We start from the raw sequence: 13,994 nt of genomic DNA on the forward strand, positions 1-13,994 counted from the left end.
GAGGAATTTAAACTCATTTATTTCAAAGTCCTCTTTAGAAAAATGCCCTTTTTTTCATTACTCTAGGAGTAAATTCTCTCATTGGTGGAATGTCTTATCTATAAATTATGACATTACTTTCCTCATGTGCTTTCATATTTTACTTTGAAGCTTATTTTGAGTTTCAGTTTCTTGTATTTTAGTTTTCACTTTGCTCACTCTCACTCCATGTGTAGTAGTTTTATGGTTACCATCATCTGGCCCACTACAGTCCCACTTCCGAGGTCTTCTACTGGGAGTTTAAAGCTCTCACCCTTCAAGAATGGAGCATATCCAGTCATGAACCAGAGGGTCACTCCTTTTTATTGCTTCAGACATCAGCTCTCACAGGCCACAACCCCAAGTAGGTTGCGCTTTTATTGTCTCCTAGTGTAGAACTCTACACAAGCCTAAAGTTGAGCTTGGATCTGTTTCCCCACCACAATCAGGGCATTTTAGCCTCCCTTATCCCATAAGACTTAGTCATTAAGTTTGTGCCCCCAACTCCACTTATCTGTCAGTATGTATGTTTATTTCTGATCCAGAGATGTTTATCTCATTTTTTAAAATCCTTTGTCTTTTCAATTTTTAAAAAAATATTTTACCATTGATGCCTGTGTGTATGTGAGGAGTGAGGGATTTTTATGAAATCACAATGAAGTTTTGATTAGATGTTTTCCTTATGTGAAGGTTTTGGTTTACATAATACATATTCCTATATTTAATAATATCAAACAAATAATACATATGAAAAGTTTAGAGAAAATAACTATGGACTAAAAAGTTAACTATAATTATGCTAAAAACATTTTTAAAAATAAGGTAGGCCTGTATTCTCTAAAACTTTAGTAAAGCAATTTGAAACTTTTTAAAGGGTCAATATAGCTTTACTAGACTATAACCTAAAGGCAGGATTATACCAAGAAAGAAAATCATGACAGAACTCACAAATATGGGATGTGCAACAGAGTAGTTAAGAGCATGTGGAAATTGATGGCCTGGTTCAAACCTTCACTGTGTCAATGATTAACAAGTTACACAACCCTCTTCTAACTCAGTTTCTTCATTTGTAAGTAAGATAACAATAATGCCTACATCAAAGGGTTGTTATGAAAAGTATTTACTACAAGCTAGAACACAATACTATATACACATTTCTTAAATAATGTGACATTAAATTTTTCCATGAAGACAAAATAGACAATATTCAAATCCTGCAAAATTAGATTTTTTGATTGAAATTGAAAGTCAGTAAGTAAAAAGTTATTTGCACTGTACCTGTTTAGTAGTTTTATGAGTGCTTTGAATTGTTCTCTTGGATTTTCCACCAGCTTGACATTTAGATTTTCCTTCAAGGCAAGAATAAACAGATAAATATATAGACCAACAAACAGATAATATAAAATTGAACTGTATAAATCATTCAGGCATACTAACACATAATCTCCTTCTGGAAACCACAGAATAGTACAATCTATACATGCTCAACACGGACATAATAAACAACAACTAACTTTCCAAGGTCCCAAAGACTGCTTTTATGAATGGCTTTCTCAGAACAAGAATAAAACAACTTCTTAAGGAAGTCAGATATTGCAACAATTTAAAAACAAAGTCAAGTTAGTGATACACCTCAACATATATATAGGTCTGAAAATACTTCTTTAAATTCAAATTTTATTTCAACAAGAAAAGAAAGAAGACATGTTTTACCATATAAAAACTCAGTATTTTTCTGTTTTAACTTATCTGATCTATGAAATACATAGTTTCGTTTTGAGAAGGGAGGTTTTCAGTTATTTGGATTTTTCCAGTTGGATACATCCTTCTAATTTCGTTTTTTTTTTAACTATATTATTGAGGTCCATAATAAGTTCTAATATTGTAAAATTTCAGTTGTACATTATTATTTGTCAGGCACCATATATGTGTGTCCCTTACCCCTTATGCCCACCTCCCCAACGCTCTTCCCCTCTGGTAACACCTAATCTGTTTTCTTTGTCAATGTGTTTGTTTACCCTCCACGTATGAGTGAAATCATGTGGTGTTTGTTTTTCTGTCTGCCTTATTTCCCATAACATAATAACCTCAAAGTCCATCCATGTTGTTGCAAAAGAGACGATTTGTCTCTGTTTATGGCTGAGTTGTATTCCATTCTAGATATAGACCACATCTCCTTTATCCAATCATCAGTCAGGGGCTCTTAAGTTGCTTACATGTCATGGCCATTGTGAATGCTGCTGCAATAAACATAAGGGTGCATAAGTCTCCTTCAATTGTTGATTTCAAGTTCTTTGGGTAAATACTCAGTAGTGAAATTGCTGGGTCATATGGTATTTCTATTTTTAATTTTTTGAGGAATCTCCATACTGTTTCCATAGTGGCTGCACCAGTTTGCATTTCCACCAGCAGTGGATGAGCGTTCCCTTTTCTCCACATCCTCTCCAACATTTGTTATTTTTTCTCCTGTTTATTACAGCCATTCTAACAGGTGTAAGGTGACATCTCAATGTAGTTTTGATTTGCAGTCCCCTGATGATTAGCAATGGTGAACATCTTTTCATGTGCCTGTTGGCCATCTGGATATCTTCTTTAGAGAAATGTCTGTTCATGTTCTCTACCCATTTTTTGATCGGGTTGTTTGTTTTTGTGTTCTTGAGTTCTTTGAGTTCTTTATATATTTTGGAGATTAACCCCTTGTCGGATATACGATTTGCAAATATTTTCTCCCAGTTGGTGGGTTGTCTTTTTGTATTGTTCATGGTTTCCTTTGCCTTGCAGAAGCTCTTTAGACTCATAAAGTCCTACTTATTTTTTCTTTTGTTTCCCTTACCCAAGTAGATATGGTATTCAAAACAATCCTTGTAAGACATATGTCAAAGAGTGTACTGCCTATTTTTTCTTTGAGGAGTTTTATGATTTCACATCTTACCTTCAAGTCTTTAATCCATTTTGAGTCAATTCTTGAGTATGGTGAAAGATAAAAGTCTACTTTCTTTCTTTTGCATGTGGCTGTCCAGTTTTCCCAATACCATTTACTGAAGAGACTTTCCTTTCTCCATTATACGTTCTTAGCTCCTTTGTCAAAGATGAGCTGTCTACAGATGTGTGGTTTTATTTCTGGGCTTTCAATTCTGTTCCATTGATCCGTGTATCTGTTTTTGTACCAGTACCATGCTGTTTTTATTACCACAGCTTTGTAGCATATTTTGAAGTCAGGGATTGTAATGCCTCCAGCTTTGTTCTTTTTGCTCAGTATTGCTTTAGCTATCTGGGGTCTTTTGTTGCCCCATATGAATTTTAGGATTCTTTGTTCTACTTCCATAAGGACGTCATTGGGATTCTAATTGGGATTGCATGAATCTATAGATTGCGTTAGGTAGCCTTGACATTTTAACTATGTTTATTCTTCCAACATATGTGCAAGAATGTCTATTTCTTTATGTCATCATAGATTTCTTTCAATAATGTCTTACACTTTTCAGTGTATAAGTATTTTCCCTCCTTGGTTAAATTTATTTCTAGATATTTTATTCTTTTTGTTGTGATTGTAAATTGGATTGTATTCTTGAGTTCTCGTCCTGTTAGGTCATTATTAGAGTATAGAAAAGCAACTGATTTTTGTAAGCTGATTTTTGTACCCTGCCACTTTGCAGTAGTAGTTCATTATTTCTAACAGTTCCAACAGATTCTTTTGGGTTTTCTATATATAACATCATATCGTCTGCAAAAAGAGCTTCACTTCGTCATTGGCAATTTGGATATCTTTTATTTCTCTCTTTTTTTAGTGACTAATTGCTCTGGCATGAACCTCCAGTATCATGTTGAATGAGAGTGGCGAGAGAGGGTGCTCTTGTCTTGTTCCTGTTCTCAGAGAGATAGCTTTCAGTTTTTCCCTGTTGAATGTGACATTGGCTGTGGGTTGGTCACGTAGCCTTTATTATGTAGAAGTACACTCCTTCTGTACCCATTTTATTGAGTTTTTATCATAAATGGATGTTGAATCTTGTCAAATGCTTTCTCTGTGTCTACTGAGATGATCATGTAGTTTTTATTCCTCATTTTGTTAATATGGTGTGTCACATACATTTGCAGATGTTGAAGCAACCCTGCATCCCTGGTATAAATCCCACTTGATTATGCTGTATCATGGTGATTCTTTTAATGTACTGCTGTATTTGGTTTGCCAATATTTTGTTGACGATTTTTGCATCTATGCTCATCAGTGATATTGGCCTGTAATTTTCGTTCTTTGTGTTGTCCTTGCCTGGCTTTGGGATCAGGGTGACGTTACCCTCACAAAATGTGTTAGGAAGTGTTTCATCTTCTTCAATTTTTTGGAGTAGTTTGAGAAGCACAGGTATTAAATCTTCTTTCAATGTTTGGTAGAATTCTCCAGAGAAGCCACCTGGTCCTGGACTTTTTTTGGAGGGGAAGATTTTTGATTACTGTTTCAATCTCTTTACTAGTGACTGGTCTATTCAGATTTGCTGTTTCTTCATGATACAGTTTTGGGAGGTCGTATGAGTCTAAGAATTTATCCATTGCTTCTAGATTGTCCAACTTATTCTCTTATAATCCTTTGTATTTCTGTAATATCTGTTGTAATTTCTCATCTTTCATTTCTAATTTTGCTTATCTGAGCCTTCTCTCTTTTTTTCTTAGTGAGTCTGGCTAAGGGTTTGTCAATTTTGTTTATCTTCTCAAAGAACCAGCTCTTTCATTGGTCCTTTCTACTGTTTTTTTGGTTTCAATGTCATTTGTTTCTGCTCTAATTTTTATTATTTCCCTCCTTCTGCTGACTTTGGGCTTTGTTTGGTCTTCTTTTCCTAGGTCTCTTAGGTGTAATTTAATTCCTAGGTGTCTTAGGTGTAATTTAAGATTGCTTATTTGAGATTTTTATTGTTTGTTAGGGTGGGCCTGCTTTGCTATGAATTTCCCTCTTAGGTTTGCTTTTGCTGCATCCCATATGAGTTGTTAGGATATATTTTCATTTTCATCTCCAAATGTTCTTTGACTTCTCCTTAAATTTCTTCAGGGATCCATTGGTTGTTCAGTAGCATGTTGTTTAGCATCCACTTGTTTTTCACTTTCCCAGCTTTTTTCTTTTCTCTCTTTTTTTTAAGATTTCATTTTTCCTTTTTCTCCCCAAAACCCCCTGGTACATAGTTGTATATATTTTTAGTTGTGGGTCCTTCTACTTGTGGCACATGGGATACCGCTTCAGCATGGCTTGATGAGTGGTGCTATGTCCACACCCAGGATCCGAATCAGCAAAACTTTGGGATGCCGAGGCAGAGCAAATGAACTTAATCACTCAGTCATGGAGCTGGCCCCTCCCAGCTTTTTTCTTATAGTTGATTTCTAGTTTCATAGCATTATAGTTGGAAAAGACGCCTGATATGATTTCAATCTTCTTAAATTTATTGAGGCTTGCCTTGTTTCCCAACATATGGTCTATCTTTGAGAATGTTCCATGTGCACTTGAGAAGAATGTGTATTCTGCTGTTTTCAGGTGGAGTGTTCTACAAATCTATCTATTAAGTCCATGTGGTCTAGTTTTTGTTTAATTCCACTATCCTTGTTGACTTTCTGTCTGGATGATCTATCCATTGATGTGAGTGGGCTGTTAAGGTCCCCTACTATTATTGTGTTGCTGTTAATATGTCCTTTAAGGTCTGTTAATAGTTGCTTTATGTACTTTGTTGCTCCTGAGCTAGGTGCATATATATTTACAAGTGTTACGTCCTCTTGGTGAAGTGTCCCTTTTATCATTATATACTGCCCCTCTTTGTCTCTCATTGCCTTTTTTATCTTGAAGTCTATTTTGTCTGATAGACGTATGGCAACACCTGCTTTCTTTTGTTTGCCATTAGCTTCAAGTATCATCTTCCACCCCTTCACTCTGAGCCACTGTCTGTCTTTAGAGCTGAGATGTGTTCCCTGGAGGCAGCATATTGTTGGGTCTTGTTTTTTAATCCATCCAGCCACCCTATGCCTTTTGCCTGGAGAATTCAATATATTTACATTTAGAGTGATTATTTATATATGAGGGCTTAGTGCTGCCATTTTACTACTTATTTTCTGGTTATTGAGTATTTCCCTTGTTTCTTGTCCCATGTATTTCAGACTGGCAGTTTAGTGTGGTGGTCCTGTATCATGGTTTTCTCAGTTTTCTCTTTATTTATCATTTGTGTCTCTTTCTGATTTTTTGTGTAGTGGCTACCATGAGGTTTGTATTAAGATCTCATAGACAAGAGAGTAAATTTTGCGATGGCCTCTTATTTCCTTAGTCTAAGAAGGTTCTATCCCTTTCCTCTTCCCTACTTAAGTTATTGTTATCACAACTTATTCCATTTTGTGTTGTGAGTCTGTAGTTAAAATGCAATGATCATAGTTTTTTAATGTTTTCCTTCCCTTCATCTTTAATATTATAATTAAGTGTTTGCTAACCTGTTCTGATAGAGAGTTGTCATTTTCTGATTTTGTCTGCCTGTTTATCCCCTTGCTTTGTAAACCCTTTCTCTTTTTTTTCAGGTATGAGGGCCTTCTTGATCATTTCTTGTGGAGGGCAGGGGTGTCTTGTGGCAATGAACTTCCTCAGCTTTTGTTTATCTGGGAATGTTTTTATTTCTCCATCATATCTGACAGATAGTGTCACTGGATATAGTATTCTTGGCTAAAAGTTTTTGTCTTTCAGAATTTTGAATATATCATTCCACTATCCCCTAGACTGTAAGGTTTCTGCTGAGAAATCTGCTGAAAGCCTGACAGGGGTTCCTTTGTAGGTTATTTTCTTCTGCTTTGCTGCCCTTAATATTTTTTCTTTGTCCTGGACTTTTGCCAGTTTTACTAACATATGCCTTGAAGAAAGTCTTTTTACATTGATGTAATTAGGAGTTATATTAGCTTCTTTTACTTGTAGTTCCAGCTCCTTCCCCAGCTTTGGGAAGTCTCAGCTATTATTTCTTTGAACAAGCTCTCTGCTCCTTTCTTCCCTCTCTTCTCTCTCTGGAATACCTATAATTTTTATGCTGCATTTCCTAATTGAGTTAGATATTTCCCAGAGAATTTCTTCATTTCTTTTTAGTCTTAGTTCTCTCTCCTCCATCTGAAGCATCTCTGTATTTCGGTACTCTAAATTCCTGATTCTGTCCTCCAAGATATCAGCTCTATTATTTAAGGACTCCAGAGTATTCTGTATATCATTCACTGTGTTCATCTCCAACATTTCTGGTTGATTTTTCTTTATAGTTTCAATCTCTTTTGTGAGGAATTCCCTCTGTTCATTAATTTTATTCATGATTTCATTGAACTGAGTTTTCTTGTAACACGTTAAGTTTTTTTATGATAGCTATTTTTAATTCTCTGTCATTTAGACTGTAAATTTCTGCACCTTCAGGATTGATTTCTGGGTACTCATCATTTACCTTCTGGACTGAAGTATTAATATACTTCTTCATCCCAGGGATGGACTGGATTTGTGCCGTCGCATAGTGATAGTACCTGGTCGCAGATTCCACTCACTGCCACTGGCAGGGAGGCAGGAGCTGTGTATTCTGAGCCCACCGCAATCCCTGGCAGCTGTGCCTGTCCTTTGGAAGCTATGCTGACAGAGCCCGTCTGCATCTGCCTGCTGGCTGCTGCTGCTGTACACACATGTGCACCAGGTCTGTGGCAGGGGTCCCTTGCTATGGCCGACTGGCCAAGCTGATGCACCAGGCAGGGGGAGGGATGCTTTCTTTCACATTTGCAATCCTGGGGACACTCCCATTCTGCATTCACTCTCTGTCCTCCTGGGGTGCTCTGCTTGGTGACTACGCCCTCATGATTACTTAGCATCTTCTGTGTGGAGCTTTCCCACAGGCTGGAAGGCAACTCAGAGAGTGAAGGCATCCCTCTGGAGGACCGTCCCCTCCCCTGTCTCTTCTCAGAGCTGTGCATGGTCCTGTGCCCTAGGTCACTGCTGTTGGGGTAGGGAGAGAAGATGTCCTTACCTCCTTCACCTGCCTTCTGGAGGGTCCAGCACCTCCCCCTTCAGACATATGACTATGTAGGTCTCTCAGACATCTATCATGTTGTGTGAATGTCCTCTGTTGGTTTATGAGTGTCTTTTTTATCGTGTCTTGTGGGGAAGAGTCTAAAGGAAGAGCTCACTCTGCCATGATGCTGACATCACTCCTACTTGTTCTTTTTTATAAGAAAGATAGTAACTACTATTTTATAATTATTCTATTCTTGAGAGTAATTCACAACAGGAGTAAAATTCTATAATATATAACAGAATAATTTTCCTTTGTACTCTGAAGAAGTACAAACGAAGTAAGCCATAACACCTACCAACAACTTACTTGAACATAAGTGGGCCTCCCTCACTGTTCTACCAGCGATGAAGGCAGAGAACTCTACACTCACCTACACAGCCCTTTATTCATCCTTTCATTATAGAGAACAGAGTATCACCAGATCTTTTAGAATATCCAATAGAATAACCAGCTTAGAACAAGTATCAGAGGAAACAAAAATAAGACAAAGAACAGAAGAAAACTTTTTAAAATTGAACTACTATACTCAGAAGTATGTGAGTATATACTGTAGTAATAAAACAAGAACAAGTTGCAATTTTTTAAAAAGCAAAATAAAGGCTTTCCTATAACTGGCTAAGTTTTAACAACATAAAATAATCCTTATCAAAAATTATGAAGTTAACATTCTTCTTTTGTCATCATTATTACAGATATTCAGAAAGCTATAATTCTCTGTGCTCACAGTTTTATTTTTTTCAATAAGCATGAATAAAGATTTTAAAATTGCACTGGCCAATTTTTTATGTACTTATATATAAAATCAGGTTATATACAGATGTGATTCATTATCGTACTTTCCTTTTATGTTTTCTGAATAGAAGCAACTTGAATAAAAACATTTTCAGATTATTTTCTGTTCTGAATAATGCATAGAAAATGGGAAAACAAAATTTCATAACATAACATTTGTAACACATAGCAACCATAAGACATTCATAGGTTTTATGTTGTTACTTTTACAGTAAATAGTGTTGACATATATCTTCTATCAAAGAAATGAAGTACTATGAAAATTTTCGCTAGTAAGGAGCTAAACTTAAAAACATAAATTTAATTCCTCCTTCTATTTAATAGTTCTTGTGATTCAATATAAAAGCTCTCTAAAATCATCTAGGAAGACTGACAAAGAAAGTCACCGAGGGAGGACTGATCCTAGCAGATATTTTAAAATACTATAATGCCTCTATAATTAAAACAATGTGGCACTCACATCAATTAGATAAAAAGACTAGCGGAATAGAATATAGGTATATATGGAAATTCAATCTACAATAAAAGTGGCATCTCAAATGATTGAGTCAAAGATAGACTTTATACTAAGCAATGCTGGGGCAACTTATTACCCATATGGAAAAAAGATAAAATTAGATCCATGTAAGAATAGACGGACTTCACACTACACGTAAGAACAAACTGCAAACGGATCAGAAATACAAATGTAAAAAGATAAAATCAATAAAAACTAAAATTTTAAATAGAAATGTAAAAAGTAAAATGTAAACATAAAATAAATAAAAAAGAATAAAACATGGGTGAACTGTTGTATAGCTTGAAACATCCTGCTGTGTAAGGATGTTCTCAAAGAATGAGAACACGTCAAAAACCAACAGGAGCCAGCTTAGCAGGTCTCCCACTAGAGAAATTTAGAACAACTTAAGCGTCAAAGCAGAGTGATGCTTTGATGCTTAAGAAACAAGAAACCATGAGTCCATACAAATTTGAATACATACAGACATATATAAACCCAAAGAGGAAAAGAGAAAGCTCTTCCTTACATTAGAATGCCAACTAATAAATGTAGAAAGAAGAATGGGGTTTGCAAATGACCATTTTGCAACGACGAGAGGAATAATTTACTCCGTTGAGAATTATCAATGGAAGTTAAAGCCGGATGGATTATTTCAAGTGAAACAGCATAGTTACATAGTCTCAAACTATCTTACCGCAAATTATTTATTAATTACAAAGGAAAAAATTACTTTATACTGGAGAAACTTGGAAGATAACATCTCAACAAAGGGATTAAAGTTGACATCACTGAAAAAAAACCTCAGATCGGAAGAAGGCGGAGCAAAACGGCAGGGTGAGCTGACCCAGGACTCTCTCCGTTCCAAAGTACAAGAAAGGACTGAACAAAAAAACCTGAATTTCAGCTAATGAACCTAATGCCAGGACTCAGAGACCTACAGTATCAAAAGACAGAGGACGGAGTCCCTGCTGCCTGCCTCGGAGGAGCTGTAACGGGGTAGGAGAGAACTTCGCTCGCTCCCCTAGAAACTGGGATGGCCGTGCGGGTCGGGAAGGAGAAGGGGAGGGGCCGCGTGACCGGGGGATCGTCTAGGACTCCCGCCACCGGTACAGTGGAAACCCAGTGACGGGGGAAAGCTTCCGTGCGCAGGGACCCCATAAACCCAGGGCCCTGGGAGACCATAGAACAGAACTGATCGAATCCAGATCAGTGTGCGGAGAAACCGGCCCTCCCTGCCCCTGCAAACCACACAGGGCGCGGTCATCTTGCCCAAAGACGGAGAGCTCAGAACGTGTGGCACTCGACCCCCATCTAGTGGCAACAGGCTGGAACTGCAACCGAATTCTACCACCATGTGAAACAACCGCTCCTCTACCATCCAGCAATTTATAAAGGCCCCAGACCAGAAGGAAAACAATAAAAACACACAATTAACTCCTGAAGACTTGGAAATAGGTAAACTAAGTGAAAATGAGTTCAGAGCACCTATAATCAAAAAACTCAATGAGGTAGAGAGAAAGAGAAACAAGCTGAGTTCTGGAGTTACTTCACAAAAGAGATTGAAATTATAAAGAAGAATCAAACAGAATTACTAGAGATGAAAAACACAATGGACCAGATAAAACAGAATACGGATTCCCTGAATGCCCGGGTAGACTCCATAGAAGAGCAAATTAGCATAATCAAAGATAGACAGGCTGAATGGCTCCAGACAGAGAAAGAAAGAGAACTAAGGATTAAAAGGAATGAGGAAAGTATTAGCGAGATAGCAGATTCAATGAGGAGAAAGAATTAAAGGATTATAGGAATTCCCCAGAATGTGGAAAAGGAAAATGGAACAGAAAGTGTGCTTAATGAAATTATAGAAGAGAACTTCCCAAATCTAGGGATTGAGGGAGAAATGTGTGTAGAGGAAGTTTTCAGATCTAGATTTATCAATGTAAAAAGACCTACTGCAAGGCATATAGTAGAACAAATGGCAAAAATGAAACACAAAGAAAGAACAGTCAGGGCAGCAAGACAGAAGAGAATAACCTACAAAAGAGCTCCTATCAGACTTTCAGCGGATTTCTCTACAGAAACCTTACAAGCTAGGAGAGAATGGAGTGACATATTCAAAACTTTAAAAGATAAAAATCTTCAGCCAAGAATACTCTATCCAGCAAGAATATCCTTCAGATATGAGGGAGAAATTAAATCTTTTCCAGACAAACAAAAGTTAAGGGAATTTGTGACCAAAAGTCCTCCACTACAAGAAATCCTCAAGAAGGCTCTCATACCTGAAAAAAGAAAAAAGGGAGAAAGGGGTCACAAACCACAGAGTAGGGAGACAGACAAACAGAACCAGAATAGGATAGCAAATATTCAACTATAGCATTAGGATAAAGGTAAGGAAACTACCAAAGCAAAGACGATCTTATCACTCTAACAACAAACTCATAACACAAGTTGGAATAAGAAATGAAAACAATAATTTAGGAGGGGAAGAGCAAAGGGACTAAATTAGTCTAGGCCAAGTAACTAAGAGACCACCAGAGATCACACTATATTATACACGAGATTCCAAATACAAACTTCAGGGTAGACACTAAACTAAATAACAGAACAGAGCCAGAAAACAAATAAGGAAAAATCGAAGAAACCCAGCATAAGAAATTGCAGTATCAAATGGGTAGGATAAAGCACACAGGAAGAGAAAAGGAGGAAAGCCAGATAATGAGCAACAGATTGACAGCTTTAAGTCCACATGCATCAATAATCAGTCTCAATGTAAACAGATTGAACGCTCCAATAAAAAGACAAAGAGTGGCAAGATGGATTAAAGAACAAGATCCAACAATTTGTTGCCTCCAGGAAACACACCTCAGCCCTAAGGACACACACAGGCTCAGAGAGTGAAGTGGTGGAAGACAATACTTCAAGCTAATAGCAAGAAAAAAAAGCAGAGGTTGCATTCTTATATCAGACAAAGTGGATTTCAAATTAAGACATGTAAAGAGAGACAAAGAGGGGAAATATATAACAATCAAAGGGACACTTCATCAAGAAGAAATAATGCTTATAAATATCTATGCACCAAACATAGGAGCACCAAGGTTCATAAAGCAACTATTAACAGACCTAAAGGAAGATGTTAAAAACAACACAATAATGGTAGGGGACCTCAACACCCCACTCACATCAATGGACAGATGATCCAGACAAAAAATCAACAAGGAAATAGTGGAGCTAAATGAAAAAGTAAAACAATTGGACTTAATAGACATATATAGATGACTTCATCCTAGAAAAGCAGAATACACATTCTTCTCCAGTGCAAATGGAACATTCTCAAGGATAGACCATATGTTGGGAAACAAGGCAAGCCTCTACAAATGTAAAAAAATTGAAATAATAACAAGCATCTTCTCCGATCATAGAAATTACTTACAAGAAAAAAGCTGAGAATGGCACAAAGATGCAGAGATAAACAATACACTGCTGAACAAGAATGGATCATTGAAGAAATTAAAGAAGAAATCAAAAAATACCTGGAAACTAATGAAAATGGTAACCCGCCATACCAACTCATAAAGGATACAGCAAAAGCTGTATTAAGAGGAAAATTCATCGCAATACAGGCACATCTTAACAAACAACAAAAATTCCAAATAAGCAATCTTAAACTACACCTAACTGAATAAGAGAAAGAAGAACAAACAAAGCCCAAAGTCAGCCAAAGGAGAGACATAATAAAAATCAGAGCAGAAATAAATACTATTGAAAGGAAAAAGGTGGTAGAAAGGATCAATGAAACAAACAGCTGGTTCTTTGAGAAGATAAATAAAATTGACAAACCCCTAGCCAGACTTACAAAGAAAAAAAGGAAGAAAGCTCAAATAAACTAAATCAGAAATGAAAGAGGAGAAATAACAACAGACTCTGCAGAAATACAACGGATTATAAGAGAATATTATGAAAAACTCTATGCTAACAGAATGGATAACCTAGAGGAAATGGATAAATTCTTGGACTCCTACCATGTCCCAAAGCTGACTCAGGAAGAAGCAGACAATTTGAACAGACCAATCACAAGGAAAGAGATTGAAACAGCAATCAAAAACATCCCAAAGAATAAAACCCCAGGACCAGATGGCTTTCCTGGGGAATTCTATCAAACTTTCAGAGAGGATTGAATACCTATCCTTTTCAAGCTATTCCAAAAAATGAGGGAGGATGGAACACTTCCTAACACATTCTATGAGGCCAACATCACACTGATACCAAAGCCTGACAAGGACACCACGAAAAAAGACAACTACAGGCCAATATCACTCATGAACATAGATGCAAAAATTCTCAACAAAATTTTGGCAAGCAGCATTCAGCAATTCATCAAAAGGATCCTACATCATGATCAAGTGGGATTCATACCAGGGACACAGGGATGGTTCAACATCCACAAATCAATCAACGTGGTACACCACATCAACAAACTGAGGAATGAAAACCACATGATCATCTCAATAGATGCAGAGAAAGCATTTGACAAGATCCAACAGCCATTTAGGATAAAAACTTTGAACAAAATAGGCATAGAAGGGAACTACCTCAACATAATAAAGGCCATATATGACAAACCCACAGCCAACATCATACTC

The 13,994-nt window shown here is 36.8% G+C and overlaps 1 protein-coding gene across 50 annotated transcripts in view; it reads right to left on the bottom strand.

Moving 5' to 3' along the window:
* SCAPER (S-phase cyclin A associated protein in the ER) overlaps positions 1-13,994 on the bottom strand; it is a 521,075-nt gene that overhangs the window by 429,539 nt on the left and 77,542 nt on the right. For all 50 annotated transcript variants that reach the window (XR_011438966.1, XR_011439156.1, XR_011439026.1 and 47 more), the window contains 1 exon segment: positions 1,297-1,367. Coding sequence is in view for 23 of the 50 variants with exons in the window: in XM_070267830.1 (XP_070123931.1) it covers positions 1,297-1,367 (71 nt within the window). In the remaining 27 variants the exon portion in view is untranslated.

The sequence above is a fragment of the Equus caballus genome, chromosome 1, assembly GCF_041296265.1.
Source record: "Equus caballus isolate H_3958 breed thoroughbred chromosome 1, TB-T2T, whole genome shotgun sequence".
Taxonomy (NCBI): domain Eukaryota; kingdom Metazoa; phylum Chordata; class Mammalia; order Perissodactyla; family Equidae; genus Equus; species Equus caballus.